The sequence below is a fragment of the Dromaius novaehollandiae genome, chromosome 9 (genome assembly GCF_036370855.1).
Source record: "Dromaius novaehollandiae isolate bDroNov1 chromosome 9, bDroNov1.hap1, whole genome shotgun sequence".
Classification (NCBI taxonomy): Eukaryota; Metazoa; Chordata; class Aves; order Casuariiformes; family Dromaiidae; genus Dromaius; species Dromaius novaehollandiae.
Window position 1 is genome coordinate 6541730 of NC_088106.1, and position 23259 is coordinate 6564988.

General features: G+C 40.2%; 2 protein-coding genes across 4 annotated transcripts in view; one reads left to right on the forward strand and one right to left on the reverse strand.

The window, feature by feature from the left end:
* Positions 1–23259, reverse strand: part of LRRC31 (leucine rich repeat containing 31) — a 49174-nt gene that overhangs the window by 16269 nt on the left and 9646 nt on the right. The gene's annotated exons all lie outside the window — the stretch shown is intronic.
* On the forward strand, positions 13383–22743 carry SAMD7 (sterile alpha motif domain containing 7). Its single transcript, XM_026105745.2, has 8 exons — positions 13383–13631; positions 14375–14501; positions 14633–14769; positions 15962–16040; positions 18149–18828; positions 20125–20246; positions 21044–21154; positions 22131–22743. The coding sequence occupies exons 1-8, from the start codon at positions 13529–13531 to the stop codon at positions 22401–22403; spliced, it is 1632 nt and encodes a 543-aa protein (XP_025961530.2). The 5' UTR covers positions 13383–13528; the 3' UTR covers positions 22404–22743.

Sequence of the window (23259 nt, forward strand, 5' to 3'; positions counted from 1 at the left end):
CTTGTTTTTCCCAGCCATGCAGCACAAGCAGAAAGATCATGCCCTTCTGTCGAGAGCTCTCTCCACCCTCTCTCTCCTGCTCTGTCCCTTGCCTTCCCCGTCCTGCTTTGACTCAGTTCTGAACCATCATAACTGAGGCACCAAAATTCAATGCTGCCTAAACTGCTGAAATGCCTTCGGCTGGCACTGATAGTATGTTGCTAGCCCCACAACAGCCGCGTCATCCACTAATTTGATGTTGACTGTATTTAAATTCAGGCAATTCACAGAGCAATAGGTACCAGCTTTAGGGCCAGACAAAATCCTTCAGGAAAGAGTGCAGGGGTGGGCTGGAAGGGTCCCTCGCTGGGGACGGATGAACTGATGCAGCTCCCCTGACCAGCTGGAAGTGTCCTGCAGAACCTGGTTTAGGAAACACGACTGGACTTCCAAGTAGAGCTCAGCAGCGTAGTGCCATCTGGACAAATACTTTTTCCTTATATTCTTATATTCTCAGAAACTTTGTGCAACATTAACAATTTCCTGGAGCAAACTCATTCCAGACTTCCCTAAATGCATGCACACCTGAGGACTGAATTTGGTGCAAAGTCTCTGAGTATCCTCACCATTTCTCACAAAATAAATATTTGTCTTGCTGATTTCAATAGACAATCAGCCTTCAGTAGCTCCTGAGGCAGTTGTTTAAAATAACTTTCACTGTGTTATGAAAACTAAAGCCAATCCCTCATTCACTATTTACGTACAACCTTAGACTGACCTAGGAGCGATCTGAAGAGGCACTGAGAACATACCAAACCAGCTAAAGCTTTGGGCTCACAAATGCATATTCCTCTGAGTAACCTTAAACAGTCCCCCTAAACTCGGTAAGACTTTTCAGCGGAAGGGCTGAGAGTGAGTTTGACATTTCACTGTGTTTTTACACTTTAAAACATAAGAAATAGTGAAGCTATGAAACTCTGGTGCTAGCATGCAGAAGAGGACTCTGCCCTGATCTGAAGGAGCTGCACACTTGCAAGTGCATGTGCCGGATGAACCGGTGCTGGGCAGAGGTGTGCGATGGCCCCATTGCCATCGATGTATTGTAGTTACAAGAGTTTCAACCTTGCATGTATCAGCACAAGCAGCTAAACATAAATTGTAGAATTCTAAAACATTCTTTTTCTCAAAAAAGAATTTACCTTACTGCAAAATAATAGCAATGATGAGTGGATTTTGCCAGTTACTATTTCATGTTGATTATGCATTTTGAATTCTTAAAGCTTATAATTTCATAAAAAGCATGATTAAAAGATGCATCATACAAAATTATCTTTATACCCATCATGCTTATATTTTGAATGCTCTGATATTGAATCACTCCTTTTTAAATGAAATAGCTACACAAATGCAAGTCAAACATTTCATTCTCTACTACAATCTACTAGTCTGTTGAAGCAGCTTTTCAGGGCTGGAAAATTTTTTTTGGTTGAACTTATGCCAGGAGTAATCCCCTTTCAGTTAATCATTTACATGAATGGGTAATCTGCAGAGTTCATGCAAGGCCTGCAAACTATATTAATTACTAGAAACCTAATTAGAAATCAACAGAGTCAAAGGATCAGTGTTACTTCCATACAGTACCATCTGGTACAATGGGTCTGTACAGTTCAGCAAAACTCCCCATCTCATTCTGTGAAACTTTAACCCGGATATGTATTGCCAGAGAGAGCATGTTCATGTTGATATTTAGCTGGTTGTAAAGCATTTTTATAGTCATCTTATTTTTACAGTCATTCTAAACAATAGCATCTCAGTCTCTGTATTTCTAGCTTTTATTTGCCAAACAAAATCCAACACAGAGGCCACACAGCTTCCCTGAATCCATTAATGTTTGAATGACAGCAAATTCCCAGGGAAAATGCAAGTTTTGATGTGGTAATTCCACTGAGGCGATACAACCACAAATACGGTTGCAATGGTTCCAGCCCCCACTCTTAAAAATGTGGCTTGTTTCTGCCCTGACTTTGTCCATATCCTTCTTCAATTATGAAGACTGAATTGGGAGATCAGATTCCCAGAACAGTCACACTGGCATCAAGTACAGCGGCAAAATATAACATCTCCTTTCCATCTACGATCTGCCATTTCTGAAGTCATGAATCACTTTAGCTTTTTTTTTTTTTTAAAAAAAGCTATTATGCCTCGATAAGTCCGCCGTAAAAAAATACCATAAGAAAGAGCAGATGATTGCTCAGCTCACACCTCAAAGGGAAATTGCAGAACAAAATGGAGTTTGTTAATTTGTACTGAATACACCCATTTATCACAGAACTATGGTAAGTCTTCCCAAGTTAAATCTCCCTAAGATAAACTCATCCAAGAAGTTTTATTTTGTCTTTTCTCTTTTGTATGTCTGCAGAAAGATTTCCTTGTAGAAAAAGATGGGAGATCTGTAATAAAGAAGCCATTTACAAAGTTCTGTGTCAATCCAACTCATTACATTATACTCACAAATTTCCACAGAAGTAAATCTTGCTTCAGTGAACTTTGAAGGAAAAGATATAAGGAATCGCTCCTTCACAGGACCACACTTTCATAGCTTCCTCACCTATGGCACCGGCAGTGTTTAGACAGTGGATTAAAACCTGCTTAGATTCTAGTCTGGCTGGTTCATTATGTATGCAAATCCATTCTGTCATTACGTTTTTGTCAACAACGTAATTCTTGTACTGGTAATAAAACTGTCCATCTTTTTTGGCCCTCCGTTTTTGAAGACCAAAGCTACATATCTCACCAGCTGAGCCTCATCATTGCTTCTGTCAGATGGGAACAAAGGAAGTTCTGACCCAAATCAGTGCTGACAAACTGTCCACTCTTTCTTGCCTAATTCTAGCATCTTTTAATAAAACTGGAGAGGTTTTAGCCATTTTTCATTTCATCATTCACTATCATTGCCAAGAATTTTTGTTCAAGTACTTCAGGAACTGTGAAGTAGTGGCCCCTTCTTTTGAAATGAATTGAGAAAGTCTCAATTAAGACCAGTCTCATTAAGAACCAATCTCCTGGTTCTTAATGCAGCTTTAGAACAGTACATAAACTGCCAAAAACTGCTGGGTTTTTGGTAGTCTTCTTCCAGCTCTTTGTAATCTGTGATGAAGTGATGCTCTCCTGGGGCATCCTGTGCTGAAAGGGTCAAATCCCAGTTCTGAGATTTCTGCACTGCTTTCCGTAGAGGTAACCCCAGGCAGTAAGTTTGGGTTGTAAGCATGTACAGAAGAAGCTGTGACTCCAGCTCCATCTTCTCCCTTAGTATGGATCTAGAAGCAGCAGCTCAGGCTATAAACACCAGATGCTGGACAGGAACCAACAGCAAACACAGGCTACTGAAGCACTCACTCTCAGATCCCTCTGTGCAAAGGGGCTACAGCGGGACCACACTGCTCTAAGTCGTCTTAGCCAACAGTGATTCTGACTGACAGAGCAAGGCCCGGGTCTAGTTGATACACTCTTCCTTAGCTTGCTCTATTCATAACTCATCTCCCACATCCCTATCTCTTTTCCTCCTTTGCTGCTCTGCAGTTTTTGCTATCGGTGAATGCGGCCAGTGGAAATGGGACTGCTGAGAGATATACAAACCACTGCATGATTCAGAAATACACCCTTGACGTCTGTGAAATCCAGTCAAGAATAACTAGACCTTCTCCTGACAGGGGCCGCTAAAGGGTTTTCATGAATTGTGGTTGTCACACTTCACTACGGCATACAGTAATCCTACTTCTCTGCTAGAAACCAAAGATCGCATGCCAAGGGTCTTGCAAAGTAGTACTCTCTTTCTCCAAACTTCCCTCATTAGGCAAAATAGGAAAGAAAAATATCCTAATTATATTGCTGATTCTGTTTCCACCTCAGAAAGCAGTTTTTCCTAGTATTAAACTCTGTGCTGTTTCCAAGAAACTCGATTTTACATGGAATAACAAATCTGATGAAAAATCTATTCTGATGCAAGACTTTGTTTTTAATTTATTCGGGCAACCAAAAATCTTACAAAGTATTTGCTTCAGCCTCACACATACAGTCTCAAAATACCCAAGAAAAGGAACTTTTTTGAAGATTGAATCTACCCATCACGTTTTGAGTCACCTGGTTCAACAGGTAGTTACAGACTGAGTGGGCTGAAAACAACCTGAAAATTATCTTTGAGCCTACAATGCTACTTAGATATGTTGTCTGCTTGTATGTGTAAAGGTCTGGACAACCATATGAAAATTACTGTCATGTTATGTTGCCTGGTCTCTGATTTAAAAAAAGAGAAAATCCTAAAATCATTTTTAAAAACTGGTATTGGAAATTCTTTGTAAATAATTATTCTGAGCGTCACTTTTTTCTTTATAAAAAAGGGCCAGACAGCAACAAAATACCCATAATAGTGTTTACAAAAAAGAAAATTTACAGAGTTAGTCATTAAAAAGATTTTTTAAAATAATCCTACATTAGATAGTATGTACATATTTTGTATTACATTACAAAGGTAGCTTGTTTTCCATGAAGGTGTGTTGAACTACAGTAGAATTACTTCTCTTTGTTAATGATAACACTTCTCTGTAAGCAATTATCATCAGGAATGGGTCCATTTTCTCCAGGTTGAGGCATTGTGTTAGCATTTGAGAGAAGGTGAGGGGCAATTTTTTGTTGCTGTTGCAAGCACTTAATGAACTTCAGGCAGGTGAACAAGGGATTAACAAACATCAAATTTGATGTCCCATCAGCTGACATGGATATTAGAAGAAACTGTAACTGCCTGACATTTTAAATTTGCCATTTACTAGGCATCCATTCTGAGAGTTAACTCACTGACAGTGAGAATTAAAGAGTAAATTGTCGGCTTGAGCAGTATAACCGTCTGATCCCTGTGTTAGCCTCACAATATGCTTAACAGGATTTCCATCCTCTAGTTCCCCCCAATCCAATCGGATACACAGCTCGAGGGCAGCACAGTTCTGGGGTAACTGCTTGCCAACTATGAGAAGTGTGCTGTTTCTAAAAATCCATGTAAATAGGTAACACAATGCATAAGAGCTGAGGCAATTCTTAACCTTCTCTCATATTTCTTTTTGGAACAGTAAGATTTTAAGTGAATGCACCAAGCATCTTAAAAGCTAACAACAGATTAGCAGGTTAAATGTGAAATAGGTTTATCAGATCAGTGTAGTGCTCTTCTTGTAATTATGTTTTTACAGCCTGGGTAAAGGATGGTATTGGAGAAGGGCTTGTGATGTCAGAGTGGGTAGGGCTTAGAAGCACAGATGAGAGCTAATCAAGATAAGTTCAATTTGTATTTAAAGTAAAGTGAGCGTTAGTTAAGGCAGTTTTTGACATGTTAATCTTCATGTGTTTTAAAAGCTGCCAATCACATGACTGAGGCAACTTGAGAGGAAGACTCATAGTGAAGGTACACACTCTTGGATGTTCATGGTGTCTTCATTTATCTCAGATGAGATATCATAACATATGTAAGTATACAAGAAATAAAAATAAACAGCTCTAGTTTTTAATATAAATGGCAGTGCAATGACTGCTAAGCAACACCAAGAAGGGTATGATTTTTCAGATTTTGACAGGAAAGACTTATCTCACAACAGAAACAGCACAGGTCAAAGCAGCCTTCTTCATGGTGTTTTTGAAGAGCAGCACTGGACTGCAGATAGAATAAGGTTAGGAATTGGCAGGGGTGATATAGAAACGGTAAGGTATGTGATCGACTATGTACTGAATTCTTAACAATGTGCTATGTGTATTCTCATGCGTAATAATCCTGCATATTCAGGTGGAAACTACTTTTTATAACATAAACTTGTTCATTTTGGGAACATTTAAAAATCTATTTCATAAATGGGAGCTTTAATTTTGGGAAGGATTGTCATTGCATATTCAGTACTTTTCTAGAAAAATGGATGCAGACTGAGTCACTTAATGTACATGAACAAATGTTTCACAGCCTTGTCTAACTGTAACAAAATATTCTTAAAAGCTAATTAGCTGTTAACATACATAGCTTAATCTTTGTGGTAAATTATCTTTTTAAAGTACAACAGAAAAACCTCACTATTTTACAGATGCTTCCTGGAGTAGTGTATTTTCTAAGTCAGTGTGCAACTGGAATTGATCAAGGCTATCACAATACATATGTATTTGGGTGTTTTAGTCTGATACACCTATATTCGACCTACACATTTAAAATTGCATGCTCATGTGCATAGTCATTGCAGTGAACCCCAGTGATAACAGCTTTGTGGAACACCAACGTACGCAGTGGGATATATTTTGTAAAAATACTACCGTAATGTGATGAGAGTTCCTTACATCTTGTTATTATCTGAGTGTGTGGGTGGAATTAATTGTAGACTGAGAACACCTTGGGTGCTATTATATTGCCTCCTGAACTAAAATTTCAAGTTGCTCAGTTACAGAATATGTGAAATTCCTATCTCCCAGGTGCCTCAGAGATGGTAGAGAAAGAAAGCGAGCTAGAGGCAATCCAGACTCAAGTAATTTTATCATGGTCTGATCCTACAAAGTGGGGAGCTGAAAGCGTTCAGAGTCTGTTGAAGCTGCTGACTTCCAAAGTTGTTTACAGAATCAGATCTGCAATTTCACATGTTAATCTCACAAGAGTAATATAGTTTTGATTAAATCCTGTGACTTGGTATATGACTTTGGAAAACAACATTGGTTTTAGTATCTGGTATCTGTGACTTACATATATTTTAACATACTTGACAATTTTTTTTTAAGCTGAGTTTGTGCTGTCTTTTGCTTTGTCATAAAGCAAGCCTGAAAAGATTAATATTAAGAAAGGCAGGATCTTGTTTTATCTCAGTGGAGTCAGACACAGCAAATACAGTTTTCTATGTTTTTTATCATAGGAATTTGGGGAAGTCTGAGGGACACTCCTGCAATATCTCATATCCTAACTGACAAGGGAAGGTACTGAGCATTCAGTACAGGTTTTCTAGATTCAAAGTGTTAGTTAGCCTGTGAAGTTAAAATGTTGTTAAATAAAAATAGTTTTAGCCTTCCTAAAACCTGTTCCTCTTCCCACTGTCTGGTTTCTTTTGGCACTGACAGTGCTGTCATTTGCACTAGTTTTTAAGTTAGTTTAAAGAAAGACAAATATCCCACTAAAATTCAACTGGATTTCATGTGAAAATCCCAGCCTCGCTCCCCAGTCATCAGAAAGCTTTCCATGATTTCCAATATTAAAAAATTAAAAAGAAAAATAAACTTTTTCTTTACGCTTTAATTGTAGGTTAAAAAGTAAAAAATGCAGCGTTTGGTTTCCATTTAGCTGATCCCACTTTTGTCACATTCTGCAATCTTTAGGCTTCTAAAAGAATCAAGGACATAATGATATCCTTTAAGGGAGAAGAAGCCAAAGTTCATCACTAATTATGAAATAAATCCGCAAGGAAAACAAATTATGTCATGCTTTTATCTCCATGTATACAATCCACCTAATACAGCAACTCAGTCCTTGTAAACACCTTGTCCATGTACCACTTTGCCAGGAGACTGGGTAGGTGCAGAATATTACACATATGCACATGAGCATACACACACTTGCTCAGCTAAGAACAGCATTTTCATTAATTCCTGCAAAAGTTACTCTCTTCTGGTTTTTAGGAAGCAGTAGTTGAAGCATTCTGTGTGCATGCCAAACCCTCTGCTCAGTGGGGTCCCGCTGGACCTCTGGGTGCCATCACAAATGCAAATGAGTATTAACAGCACTACGGTTGTGCAGAGAACAATCTTGTGGTTACAGCACTGAGCTGAGAGGGAGAAGTGCTAAGCCGAATTCCCACCTCAGCTGCTTACTGCTGTGCACCTAGATCCCTCTGATGCCATATCAAGCGGCAGAAAGACTGCTGCTTTTTTCCTCCACCATCTGCCTGTCTCACCTAGCAGGCTTCCAGGGCTCTTACTGTGTGCTTGTGCTCAGCACAACACATCTCCACCTTTGCTTTCAGTCAATGCATAAAGCTGATAGTTGCCTTAGCAGCACTCAGAAACAATAGTTTACCCTTGCCCCCAGACATTTCAGTTGGAACAAGATGAATTCCTATAATCAATTTAGTTTCTGAAGGACTGAATTTGCTAATACTAGGCCTTGATTTCTTCCTAAGAACACCGTGTTTAAAGCAAATATGAATAATATGCAGCTTCCAATCTTAACAACTAGCTAGTTCAATAATGATGAAATGCCCACATCTTTGTTGCAGTGTAAGGGCAAGCAATGCAAATTCTACTGGCTGACACACGCAGTATAAATATAGTTATTTTCCTTTCTTGAGGGAATGTATCGTTCTCAATCCAGTTTTAGGATTACACTCTAATCTCAGTCTCAGAGCAGTCTGCACCCACGTATCTAGGATTAGAATTTAGCCCTACAGCTTCTCCGATGGTACCCTACCCAATTAAGAAGACATACTTCACGCTCCTGTATGACACAATGCGGGTATAATTGTTTTCTTGCTTTCCAATAGTCATTTATTTTGCTGACTGTAGGTTCTTGAATAAGTATAATCTTTGGTTTTAGGAGTTCTAGCATAGTGTTAAGGACTTCTAGCTTTAGGGCAAGAAACCTTGATATTACAGTAAATAGTATTAGAATATTAGTAATATTGGAATATTTGTTTATCCTTTAAAACACCATCTGGTTTCTCAAGTAATCAGAAGTTTTTCTAAACTTTTTATAAAAAGGTTGGCAACGGGAAAACGAAATGGTACTCATAAACATGTATACATGTTCATATTATATGTTTAACTGACTTCTCTGACATAAATTTACTTGAACATTTTAAACAATACTCAGCTTCTTCCAAAGGCTCTGTGGAGCCATTGTAAAGATATATAGAAATTACCTTTAAAAACAATAATTACCTATGTGTGTGATGTAAATCAAAGCAGTATTAATTAATGACATCTTAATGCATTTAACTAAAAAATAGGTCTTTCAACAAGTCTACTTTATACATAAGATGATACCGTATTTTGCCAAAAGCAATGAATAATATAGACACACAGAACTGCTACAGACATTTTGAAATGGCATATAACATGATTAGATTTGCAAATGCTTTTGCTTCACAAAGTTTCTGTCTTGCCACTTCTCATCTAATAAATTGAGACAGAATTAGTACTGGGTGAGTGGTTCTGCCTGCTGCCAAGAAGGGTTTGCTAAGGGTAAGACTCTAAATGTAGAGATTAACTTGTCTTCATCCCTATAATGTGCTGTACAGCCAGGATTTGTGCAATAGGATCAGAGACGAGCCATATATGAATGTAACACTGGACAGCTGGTGTGTATGAATTCATATGTGCCCTGCTGCAAGATTTTGAGCTACTCTCAAATCCCAGCTAATATATGTATCAGGAGTATACTTTCCCTGTTCTCTCAGAGATCTTTTTTACAGATGTTGGTTTCTAGTATGCTAATTGCTATGAAAATAGTATGGAACTTAAGTATCCTACATTTGGTCTGCAAGTCAGAGCCCCAGCTAACTGATGAGCAACCCAAAAAGGAGTTATTCTACATGGAAGTAACATAACTTGGTTAATCAAGAGCAGTATCTGCTCCTGACACAAGGTCACATGCTATTCTTAGTATTATGCTATTAAATTAAATGTTTATCCTAGCTGATAAATTCAGTATTTCCACTGAAGTGAAACAAATAATTCAATGCAGATAACGTATACATATAATAAACACATCTAGTCAGATACTACATGCAACATGTGTCCTTTTATGTAAAATTTACACCATACTGATATTCTGATGTTCAGCTTGGAGAGGCACATTAGAATTTCAGTTGAAATAACATCTGAAAATTTTTACCAGAATTTACTAGAAATACCATTTTTTTACCAAGACAAGTTAGATAGCACACCAACAAAAAAGCAGAATGCAACTCCAGTGAAACCTTATTAAGGAATCAGACCCTCCTTTTGGCTCGTGATGATTCAAAAACTGGGTCAGTGGAAGTGACAGCCGTAGTGGAAGAAGATACCATTGAACTTTTAAGTCATGTTATTCCATGTCTTTTTCAATACTGTAATATGTCTTTTCCATATCAAACCAACAGACCACCTAGCCTATCTCTTTGCAAATTGCTTATGCAGGCAATGTTGTATGAAGTGATGCTCTACGGATCTTGGCATATCTTTAGTCATCGAATGGATAATGATCTATCTATAAATACAGATCAACTCCACTATGTATGTTGCTGCATGTGGTACTGTATTTTCAATGGAATTGCCAGCAATTAAAAGAAAACCTAACTTTTTAAAAGGAAGCTTGAAGGAAAGCTTTGAAGTAGACTCTGCTTCAACTCTGATCGGACAATGCAAGAGACTCGCTGTCAACACGACAGTGTAACACACATTACATCAAGGACTACATTAGGCAAAGTCCAAACACATTCTGAGAATCACACAGACTACATAAAGAACAGTGCACTAAACTAATGGTTTCTAATCGCAGTTACTGACACTTAGGTGTTGACAGATGTCTGTCGGAACAGGCTGGGTATATTTGATCTCAGAGGGAGGTGGTGGATTTGGGTCAGAATAAACAGGGCCTCTCCCACTAGCTTTTCCATGGTTCTACCCTTTGAAGTTGTATCAGATAATTTTTAGTCCTAGGCGTGATTTTATGGGGGGAAGAGAAGGTGCTACTATAACAGCGAAGGTGTAAAAGCTCTAGGTAGGCCTGATAAAGAAAAGCATCTTTTACTTGAATAGCTTACTCCCACACAGGGACAGCTTCCCCAGAATAAAGTAAATTCATGACTGTGACTAAAACAGGGGGCTGAAGCATTGTAGCAGTTCCTAAAAAGCAAAAGTGGTACAGTTTTCCAGTCATCTGACAGACAAAATTTATTAGTGTTAACATTAGCTTTTAATTTTTTTCTGATTTACTAAAATAAAAAAGGAAAAACCCTCCTACTTTCTCCACCAATTTCTATTTGTACTATTGCTGCTTGCTTTGCACCTTCATATTCTCTACTCAGGTGCACCAGGACAAATGCCGAATTGTGAGGAGGTTAGGATGAAGTTTCCCTCTGGGCAGGTTGTTTCATAATTGCAGCTTTGTTTTCTAAAGCATCCAATACAGGCCACTCATCCACCTAAACGGCTCACTGAACTAGCACGGTATGGCAATTACTGCCTTCCTAGTTGCCATCTATTTTTTGAGCTGCTGTAAAGTTTAGTTCAGTGCTAAATCGCTTTAGTACTGAGCTTTAAAATGCTTTAGCAGCTCAGAAGCACTTTGCCAGCTCAAATGCTCTTCATGAAGCACCCCTCATCCTAAACCGCTTTAAGACTAAAGTATCCTAAAAAAACAAATGGAAACGTGTCCAACAGCACATGTTCAGAGACATATGTCAAGAAGTGAAGGATATAGCGCTGTTCTTCCGGGACCTGACGGGCTGTCTGCTTCCAGGAAGGCCAGAATCTTGGCCAAAACAGAATCTAGCATCTCCTTCATTTGGAAATGTAAAGAATTGTTTATTTTGAGGGGACACCAGCCTTTTTGGTCCAGGTATGGCCTCTATCCTCAGTCTGAATGGCTGAACTGACTAACTTGCCTACCCTTCAGAAAACTCATTTCATGGCTGAGACCAGGTATATCCACCATACCAAGATGACAGTTAACCCCTGAAGCATATGAATTGGATTGATAGCTTACCATTAAAGTGTACCTAACTCATCTATAGGTCAAAGGCAATAAAAGGAGGTCTGAGAGGGGCAAAATAGTATGAAAATGAAAATACATTTCAGTCTGCAAAGTAAGCAAGTTTGGCATAAATGTGAAAATGCAAAAGAAATAGATCTGAGCAAAAGTTAGCTAATGGAGTTCCCAGTGGAGGCTGACATTTTGATATATTAGCATCATCACAACATGCTAAAAACAAATTGATTAGTAAGCCATAAAAAGTGAAACCATCCAAGGGGCTGGACGGTTTTGGGCATTTCCATTTTAGAGATCACATCTTTGTGGAGCGACTATTAACCTGAGTTCAGGGCTTCCAGTTGCCAGCACCCCGCCGAAACGGGAGGCAGCTGCTGCGAGGGAGTTTGTCAGTGACAGTTTCTCTGCCGTGAGATTCGCTCCCAGCAGAAAGGAGTCTGCTGCCCGTCGTGGCACCGGCATTCCTCCATTTCTTTGATCTTGCTTCTCAGTGACTCCTGTTTGCTGGCTTTCATGGAAAGGCTTATAAAGGCACGATTCACTTGAGCTCTCTTTGGTTTTGTTAGACTCTGTGGTTTTCTCATTGTATTTCCAAGGAACCTCTCACTGTTATCTATATGGACACCAAAGGCAACTCAGCGAGTTCAGCCAGCAACTCTCTATCTACAGGGTGTGTACACGTGAGCGCTATGTCTTTCATCTTTCAGAAGAGAGAAGGGATCCTGTTCATCAAAGCTAATGGGGAAAGAAATCCAACTCCTTAACTTCAACTTACTTTTAAAAATTAATGCCTTCCTGTGCAAATCCAGTTTGAAATGAATGCACAGGTGCCCTTGCTGTCTTCAGAGCAAGCCTGCTCCCTCCGGAAACCCCTCAGCTTAAGGTGTTCCCCACAGGACAGCTTTTTAACATCCAGGCTGTGGGTTACAGCTCTAATTTCCTTCATGACCTATCTGCACAAATAATCCTGCTGTAGATCATTCCCCAAAATCCTGGGCAGGGCATACTGTGGTTACTCATTTCCCTGGTACCAGACTTGTTTTCAATCTAGCCACCTGCTTTTTTGGACAGACTTGGAAATCTTGATGCAATCCACCTCAACAGCAGCACAGTAATTCAGCTATACATCTGTAGTATATTAGCTTTTAGCCTAGATTCCTGCTGGTCATCTGGCTTTATTTACCTGTGCATATGTGGATAACTAAAGTGAGCCTAATTGTTTTTATCACTACAAAGCATGTTCTTACAATTTTTTCACTTTATGTAGCAGTCCTAAGGAGCTGATTTCATTTGGAACAGCTTATTTCTGCCATTTATTTCCATATGTTTAATCTAGTATACAGTAGAGAGGGCTCCAAACTACTACAACTCCCAAATCAAATCAGTCAGAGATACTTGTATTCCTGAGTACGAGTTCATGTCAGTGTGCTCAGGGCTGCTGTGATACACTGCCAGCTGCAGGCAAAAGACTTTGGTTTAATTAAGTCCTTCTGAACAGCTGATATTTCACAACAGTGTCCTGACTTCCCCTGCACAGTGAGACCTGAAGGCACAGAGCAGCTCGACATAAAACTGAAACTCTTGCTTTGTCCTAAGAACTGAAAGTTTCTATATAATAACCAGTACTGCCCACAAGCCCTGAAGGCTGCAGCTGCAGTTGGCACAAGGGCTACCTGCTTATCTGAGAAATAACCTATATAACCCAGTCCGTTTCTTATACTGTTCAATGTCTTATTCTTTTCTTTGGGCCTGCTGATTCCATTCTTTACAGTGGAAAAGTTGTTGCTGTCTCCTTACAGCATGACTCCACGGGATCACATGAGAAAAATGGCTATGCTGGGGGAGCAAGGAACACTAGAAGAAAAGCACTTATACCGATTAGCGAGTGGCATGGCAGCAGGAGGTAAGCAGGAAGAAATCTAACTGCACATTTGTTCACAGGATTGCCAACATCTATATAATATGTGAGAAACAACCTGCAACAGGCTTAATGTCTTAAAAAAGGCACCTCAAATTTGCATTAGGAATAACTGCAGAAACCCATTTCTGTTAAGGCCTAACTGAAAGTTAACCTGGGGAATTCTTGGCATTCAGAATTTGATCAAGAGATGGCAAGCATCTGGAAGAGCAGCCAAGGCCATACAGAAACTGCAGCAAAAGCCATAGTTGGACGTTACAAGGTTCTCACTCACGACTACAGGTTCTTTTTCCTAGACTTGCTGGCTCATAACAGTGTAGGTCCCAGCTAATAAGATTTTTTAAAAATAAAACTCTGTTAGAAACAAAAACTCAAGCTAAGAACTTAACATTCATGACTATTCTTTTCTGTTCAATAGTGATATATGAATCATCACTGACTGTAAATTGTCCTTTCACTCACTTGACTGTGCACATCCTGTTTATTTTTGCTGCAGTTTGATTGTATAAATCTACATTATTTAAACAACGTAGTTATGGTGGCAGGTGAAAATGCCTTCTTTTTTAGTTATTGCTATAAAAAGAGTATGATTTGCTAACTCATAAGCACAAAAATTCTGGCATTTGAGGAAGAAAAAACACCCTATTTTTCTGGTAAAGTTGTACTGTGGACAGAATCACTTTCTAATTTACTACATTCACAACAGAACTGTATCTGCTTTGTGTCAGAACTGCGGCAGCGGCAAGAGATGCTAATGAGAAATCAGCTGATGGCTGTAAACCCTCAGCTAATGGGCACAGGGCAGCAGCGAATGCAGGCAATTCCCTCGCAGTTTGAGCCTCGGCTGGTAGACAGGTATTTTCCACCACTTCTCTATTACAGTATTGCAGTTAAAGAATGACTGCTCAAGTAGTATATAAAGATTTTATATTATTAATAACTAAACGATGTATTTTGCATGTCTGAATGTATTTTTTTCTATTTAGAGATCTGTTACCTTCAACTGAAATGATAGCATCAGCCGACCCCAGACAGATCCACATAGCTTCCCACCTTGGACCCACGGTGCCGCAGCATGCAAACATGCCAAACCTACTGTCCAACCGTGTCTACCCAGGCCCAGGTAACGAAGCACTGTCCGTATCCTGCTTGCTCTGATGTGATAGCATGCTACTGAGAAATGGCTCCTGCTATTTTTTTATCAGCTTATCAGGACTGTCAATAGATATATTCTATTGTATTTTCTTCTGTAAAATAGTCTGACTAAAAGGACACAGTCTACCTACCAGAGATTCTAACCTGTGCCAGTTTTAAGTTTAAAGACATTCATTTTAGCTTTCATTAAACACACTCATTTCCAAGTTATTTTCATGCATGTGTTTTCTCCCTTTCGTTTTGTATTTTCCAACTATTTCTCCACCTAAACAGAAGGCTGTAGCTAAACATACGAGTCCAAACAACAACATTCTTTTTGCTACATTTAATTCTTTTTCATATGATGGTATTACCATTAACTGTTTTAAGAGATTATTTCACCAACCATATTCTTTAATCATAGTATCAGACCCCACTCTTGAAGGACAACTACAAGTCATTTTAATAAAGGCTCAGATTACAGAGTATAGTTCTAAGGGAAAAGCTGGATACCATGGCAAGGCAAAAGAACCATGGCATACCTGTCAATTATGCAAATTTATCTATATGTAATCATGTACTAATTTATATATCAATTTACACAAAAAGGCAGTATCTTGATGCTCGTCCTTCAAGATGAGGGTATAGATTCCGGATGCCACATCCAGAATCAGGAATTTCTGGCTTTATCTTTTTTCCCCTAGTGTGGGTTTCTGCTTTTGATTTACCACAGATGGATATCCAACAAGCGATTCCCTCAAGAGAAAATGCCATTCAAAATTACACAGCAGCTAGGCTAAAAACAGTCTTAAAGGAGTGGGTTTGCTTTGCTTTTCTTAACCATTGGTTATTATTTTCTGAGCAGCTGTATGTACTTGAAAGGCAGAAGTCACCAAATACAACAGCCCCGCTGTCTCTTTCCTTTATGGATAATGGCAGCTGTGTCTAACTACAGATCTGATCCTGCAAACACCTGACACTGGACTTCATGTTTCTACCACCTATTTTCCCTAAAGCAAAGAACACAAGTAGGATCTAGCTTGAAGTTTTACTAGCTTCCGAAAGAAACACATAGTTCATGTCTTGAAAAGATTTTCAAAATGTCTCTGCATTGCTTTTGTTTGTGCATTTGCTAGAGGAAACAAGTGAATTTTAAAGACTTTTTTCCCCCTCCTTTTAAGGATATAGCTTTCTCCAGCCAGAATCCATGGAAGCTGTGGCCAGGAGACAGGAATTGGTTCAAAAACAAAATATTGCCAGGTAATTCATTGTAAGCTTTGCTCTGAGGTGCAGGCTGGTATTTGGGTGGCAAAGGCAGACAGGGATGGTTAAGTCACAGACCTGTAGTTTCTTACTTAAAGTGATTGAGATACGTTCTCAAACGACCCAGAGGAGCAAAGTGCCCTCTGTTGTCTCAGAAAGTCTGAAGCCACTGAACTTGCTGCTCTCCCTTATTCTGCTTTTAGCCTTAAAATGATTTATGAAAAAAGCCCCAGATTAGTTAAAGAAACAAACAAACCACAAACTTTAGACCCAGCTCCTGAACTCTGGATCCAAACACCTGAAATTACAAAAGGTCAGAAACAGATTCAGATTTTACAGCTGTATCCTACCACGCATAGTATTTTGAACTTCTACAGCTGGACCCTGCAGATGATTAGAAATGCCTCCACCCTACTATGGGTGAGCAGGTTTCCTAGTTTAACCAAACAATCTTGGTGTCAGGATGACTTATAAGGAGTCTGGTGATTTGTACCAATTTCAGTGTAATCAGCAGCTGGTTAAATAATCACTACTGCCCTTCCTCACAGCCACACCATTTCCATAGAGGACCTCTAACCTCAACCATCTCTGGGCTGGGCTTCAGCACAGTACTGAATTGCAGCCTCCCTCACACAGTAAGATTAAGAGCAAAAAACAGATAAATGCTGAACAGGAGTCTCCCAAGAGTACTGGGATAGGAGTGTCTTGAGCTCTTCAGCTAGAAGAACTTGATTACTGAACTCCTCCAAGCAGCAAGACTTGCATCAGCACTGCATTTTATATCGCTCTTGACACATGGTGAAAGCCCCGAGAAAAACAAGGGAGTAAGAGAGCTAGCAGATGGCAGCAAAGGGGGCCAGCATATGTTCCCTCAGCCCCATCAGAGCCAGCCCTGCCTGTTCAGGTCCTTTCTTCTGCCCACCAACCTGAGAGAACTCCAGCGTAAAAGAGCTCAGGCCAAATTCATGAGATTATCCTTACCCCTAGTCTTAAACCATGCCAGTCCTGGCATCTTCCCCCCCCTTCACACTGCTTTCTGCAGTACTGTTTCCCCCAGCACACTTCCCCCTTAGAGGTGCACCCCCAGACTGGGTCCTTTCTATCTTCCTGACAATCCTACATTAATGAGAAGTGCAGGTCTTTCTGACTTGTTAGCCTCGCTGCAGCCTTAGGAAAGCTATCCTAGTTCACTTAGAGACTCAGTTGCCCTTACAAGCCCTTTTCCAGGGAAGAACGTGGAAGTCACACTGAGAACTCCTCACAGCAGAAAGGCAGGCACACCCTTCTCCGGCCTGTGCCTGGCAGAGCAGCTCCATCAGAAGCTGTGCCCTGCAGCTAGAGCTTTCTGTTTGATCATTCATTCGGCTCCAAAGAAAGCTGATGCCAGCACAGGTTGGTACAATGGAGGCACACAGTGCTCCCCGCATTCTCCCTATCTCACTGGCAAACCCTCCTCCCCCTATGCCAGGCGAGGAAGTCGGCACAGAGCCTGGAGCATTACCTTTCTCCTCCGGGACGGTGATCAGTTGAACATTTACCACCAGCGTCTCATCTCTTTATGCTCCAGCTCCCAGACACTATGGGGAACCGACCAAGAGACTCATTCACATTAGCTTGCTCTGGATATATACAGGTTCCGCAGATAATATAATCTGAGTTCTTTATCACTTACAGTATCACTGCCATTTTACAGTTTTCTGTATAATTTTCTGATTAACAATGTAAGTCTCTTATTTTCTTTAGTCTTCAGCCCTTATGACGCTAGAGAATTCTCCAAATCTGAAGGGAGCACCATCACTGCAATAATGCCTGGATTGCCAATGTATAAATAAGATTTTTGTCTGAAATGTTAACCACAGTCATCACAAGGAAAACATATTTTTTACCCTTTTAGTTTACTCTGTTTATTTGAAAACACATTAAATATAGCCAGGTTTGCCATTCCCTCTACTGTTTTTGTGACCTCACACACAGCAATATAGAGGAGAGAAAAGGAAAGCACTACTCTTACCTGTTCAATTGTCTTAATTTTAATCTGCCACTGGAAAAAGAAATGATGAGGGAAGTGAGCTGCCCTGACTGCTTGTGCTCTGTGTGTCTCTTAGGATGGAAATGGAGATGAATGCTATTTTTCAGCAAAAAGAAATGGAGAAAGCTCATCGGAAAGGGTTACTGGGCCTGGAAGCACCTTTCCTTTACCACGGGATGCCAGCTAGTCCCATTGCTTTCCGTGGCAGGCAAAGGCTACCTGAAGGCCACCTTCCCAGTGACTTGTATGTTCATCGTACCACCCTCGATGAAATTCATGGCAACGCTATGCTCATGGCAACCAGCCCATACCCTCCAGTCAGCAGTTTACAAAAGGAGAGGGGCCGTCGGCCAGGGAGAAGGGCTGGAAATCACAAAACTGCAGACTGCAATGCCAATGGGACAAAGAACCAAGCTGAAGACAAGACTACAGATCCTGCTTCTGCTGCAGCGGATGATGAGAAAGACGACAAGAAAGAAGCAGAGGTGGAGACACCAAACAAGAACGAACAAAGCAAAAACCAGAGTGAGGCATCTGCAGTTTCCAAAAATTGTAAAGAGTTTGAACAAGGCTTGAGAAAAAACTGCGCTAGCCATGAAATATCTACTGAAACCAGCAGTTGCAACAACACGAATGAGAAGGATTCTAGTAACTCTTGTGCGGCATTTGATGACAAGTACATGTACCATTCTGCAATCCCATTCTCAGCATTACCATATGGATTCCCAGTACCCAGCAACCCATTACTACCTTCAGGTTTGTCAAGTCTCCAGATTAGTTTGAATGACATCTTGATACTATTTATTTTTATTGATTTGCTCTCTTATTTCTTCCCTTTAAGCATATTTTCTGTTACAATAGAGTCATGACAACTAAATATGGAGTTCATGTGCTGCAAATAGTAATGACTTGATAAATCCAGGTCAGCGAAGGCAAACAGAGTGGTTTCCCTACTTACAGCTGTGCAGCTTGCTGGCATAATGGAGGTTTCAGTATTTTAGGTAGCAATACTTGATTTTGCAGGACCTATACGACAATGCAATTGCACAGCAAGTCACAAAGCAGCCTCCTAACTGTTCTGATGCTGTACTGGTGCCCTGTGCTATACCACTGCAGGATGATCGGCACTGCTAACTTGTCAAGTCAGCATCACCCTGAGGTTCCCACAACTCTATTCAACATGTTCCATTCTCTCATCTCCTTTGTGTTATCAGGAGGGCAGCAAGTGATACACTGATCATAATCCCTTGGGTAGGTCAGACAGCACAAGGAATTCCTTTAGAATCTGTATTCACTTAGGAACAAACTTACCGCCAAAACTTAAGCTCTACAAGAACTGTGTGCCTCTCCAGGTCTCTCCTAGGTCTCTCCAGCCACTGTTCAAGAATCATTTTTTCTAAAGCTTTGCAGCTATCGTTAAATGCACTGATGACAATGGATGAGCCCTGGAAAACTTCCCGTTACCTGAAATGACAACAGGCTGGGATGTTTGTTCAGGACCATCTACCAAAGACATACTGTATCACTGAGAAACAAATAACGTACTCTTAACATTCACTTCTCGTCTGCAGAAGGAATTCCAGTTAAAATAAACAAAACTGCTGGATAAAATTGTGAGCTAGCCTCTGTCTTCTGCCCTTTTCTACTTGTACTTCTAACTGACACTAGGCACTACGGGCTAACATAATTCTGTTCTACTGGAATTTTAGTCAAGTTAAAATAACAGTAAGGTATAAAGAATCAAAAGCATTGGATAATGTACCTGTTAGAGAAAATACTGCAGGGTGACTGGTATTTGTAGTGACTAGTATGTACAGTACCATGAGTAAGCAAAAGAAGCCAGTAAAGACAATCAAAAAAAGCCCTCCAGAATCAGTTACAACTCATTATCAAGTGACTCTGGTGTCTAGGATTGCTTTAGCTGTCGGTGACTTCACAGTGTTGTTAATATAAGAACTTCTCTAGAACTGTACAAATTCTTATGTTAACAATCTTTTCCTATTGATTTGCCAAGCAAAGTCCTACAAACATTTTTGTGTTTTCTCCTCAAAGGAGCACATGGCCTGATCCTGAATGGAGAAGACATTTCTTCCATTGAAGACATTCGCAAATGGACTGTTGACGATGTCTACAACTTCATCATTAGCCTTCCAGGCTGTTCAGATTATGCCCAGGTGATTATAAACATTCATCATAGTTACAACTGCAGGTCTTTAGGACCTTCCAGATTTAAGGGACATCTACTAAATTTTATGTGGCAGAACTTGTTCGTATTTGTTATAGACCTAACAGTAGTTTTAAATATGCTTCAACATATGAAGCCACTTGCAGGCAAAAAGGAAGAGCCTGCGCCTGGCTCAAAGAAGTTACAGTTCAGGTTACATACTTTTCAGTTGAATGCTGCAGTCTGGAGTCATTGGTCATCACATACCTCAAGCAGATTAGCAGCACAGCAATGGTAAAAGAAAAGTATTTTAATCCTTGCACTCCACACACCCTGCACAATTTTTATGCAGATGAAAGCAATTATGCATTCTTGTGATAGAAGTATAACCTACCTACCACCTCTGAGCTCTTTAGAGGATTATTCCATTTTAAAAATGAAATATCATTAGTAACATAAGCAAGAGGTTCAAATTCTATATATCCCTGGGAAAGATTTAGTAAGATGAACCCATTCTTTCATTGATAGCAGGCTGCTCATTTTTCTTAAATTAAAGAATTAAATAACATTGTAGCATTACAAAGTTTGGACTTGCTGAGAGCAAGTAGATAAGCTACAGGCAAATGTGCTGATGTCCATTCACCCAAACAAGAGATGGCACACTGCAGTTAAGAGATGAATTTGAAGATAAAATACTTTCAAATTATTACTTCCTCCTTCTGTTGTCTACGTCTCAGGATTAAGTATAAAGTATGAATAGTGAAGTCTGTTTTAGCAGACCACAATGTTCATTTTATTTTTTATAAGATATTTAAAGACCACGCTATTGATGGAGAAACCCTCCCACTGCTAACAGAGGAACATCTCTTGGACACAATGGGATTAAAACTTGGGCCAGCATTAAAAATCCGCTCTCAGGTATGATCATTATATGCACTGAAATGAGAAGTCACAGAGATATGAATGAGTAGTTTCCAAACTAAATCACATTTTTTTCCCTGATAAAATAATTACGGTAATACTGGGGGAGAAGAAAGAAGTTACTATAGAACAGTAATATAACCTCAGCATGATTTGCTTTTGCTTCTCTGAGTGTTACAATAACATGCAGGGAGACACTAAGGGAGAGGTTATGATTTACAGTTTGCAAAATACTTAAAGTGGAGTCAGGATACAACAGAACTGGAGATCAGCCTGAAGTTAGAAATGGGAAAGCTTTGTTTGGTGGATTAACGCAGTTTCAATCCTCTTTTCCCTTCCCAGCTGGTAAGAACTTCTCTGTTGTATATTTGCTTTTGCTTCAACCTATCCTTTAAAATAGCCCACATAAAGGTTTCTACAGCCTTTCTGGGAATATAGTCATACACGCTTCACAGACAGGCCGTCCCCCTTTGTTGAAGACTTTCTGCTCTTAATTTCATCCAATAATACCAACTTGCTGTGTGTTTCTACTGTCTGCCTGGTTCTTTTTCCTTTTCTTTAACCCCTAGCTCTCTCTCTCTCCTCTGTCATTAAAAACACCTTCTCTGCTCTTGGCTGACAGTTCACCTCTCCTCCATCCCACGGGTGCTGCAGCACCTACAGGGCGAGAAGGAGCCTGCTGTCAGGGCTCAGCACACTGAGCCCTTTCCCAGACACGCTGGGTTGAGCACTGCCAAGCTCCTTCGGCAAGAACCTGGGCCTAGAGAAAGAGGAGGGGAAATGGAAAAGATTTCTGCACTTCTGCTAAGCGCTGATTGTGCTTTTGAGATGGTTGGGGTCCCCATGGCTTCCAGGCTGTGTCCCCAGCATTGCCACATGACAGCAAGCCTTGATGTCAGGTTAAGCTACACATTTAATGACCTTAGCATTATCTAAAGAAGCAATTGCTGTAATTCTGTTTTTGTCTTTAAAGGTGTCTCGACGTCTGGGCAATGTGTTCTACATGATGAATCTTCCTCTGTCCATGCCCCTGCCACCCGCTCCAGGCAAACCCTCAGACCAGCCCCCCGACATAGCCTCCCCTCTCCACTGTAATAGCAGTGGTGATGCACTGGATAGTCCCTGCTCTCAGGACCCAGAAACTTCAAAAACGGTGGAACCAATTGTTTCAGAAAGCAAAGAAAATTCATGTGACGCAGCAGGATCTCAGGCTGACTTCCAGATGATCAGTTTTCAGAAGAGCTGAGTTGAGTCCAGGACATAATATGTTTTTAATAATACAGTAGACCTTCTGGTTACAAAGCGTTAGAGGGGATAGTTACAGCCTAAAACCTCTGTATGACTGTGGTTGAATGAAATAAGCCACAAATGCAGCAAGGTGCAGTGTGGTATTTTAAAAGCATCAAATAATGCTTTTAAATAAATACATATTAGTGCAATTACTTTCAAGTGCAATTCATTGAAAAGAACATCAATATCATTAACAAACACATTTAATGTTTCATAAATTTAAGTCCAGTGTCATCACTGAAATCTGCCAGAGACTCAAAGTGTACTGTCTGTCTTAAAGTGTACTCCTGCGGGCTGCTGCCTGCTGAGAACTACAAGGGAAAGGAAAAATTACAACTTCCACTCAGTGCTTAGCTGACTTCTGTTGAGGTCTAAGGCAAAATGTATATAGATTTCAGTGGGAACGTATAGAATTGCCTCCAGTATATGGAGAAATATGCCCTAGTCTCAGCAATTTGAGTACATTTCATTGCCATTTTAGAATTAAGCCTTTTTAAGTGCCTGGGAAGGGTACATAGGGTATAGACGGGGTGCACCGATTAAATCCCGGACATTAAAATATTGCACGTGACAGCCATGTTAATTATTCTGAGGCATTCTTATTGCCAGGATTTTAAACTGCTTTGCTTGATTGCCCAGATGAATGGAGTTTAGGAGGCAGCATAAGCAGACTCTGTCATGAAGATCAGCCACAGAGACAGTAGCGTCCTGGTGGGCAGCAGGCTCAAAGCCTCGCAGCCCGGCTGGCTGGACTCCCCGTTCCTGCCTCCCCGTCCTCCTCGGCAGCAGCACCCTCCACCTCAGCATGAGCA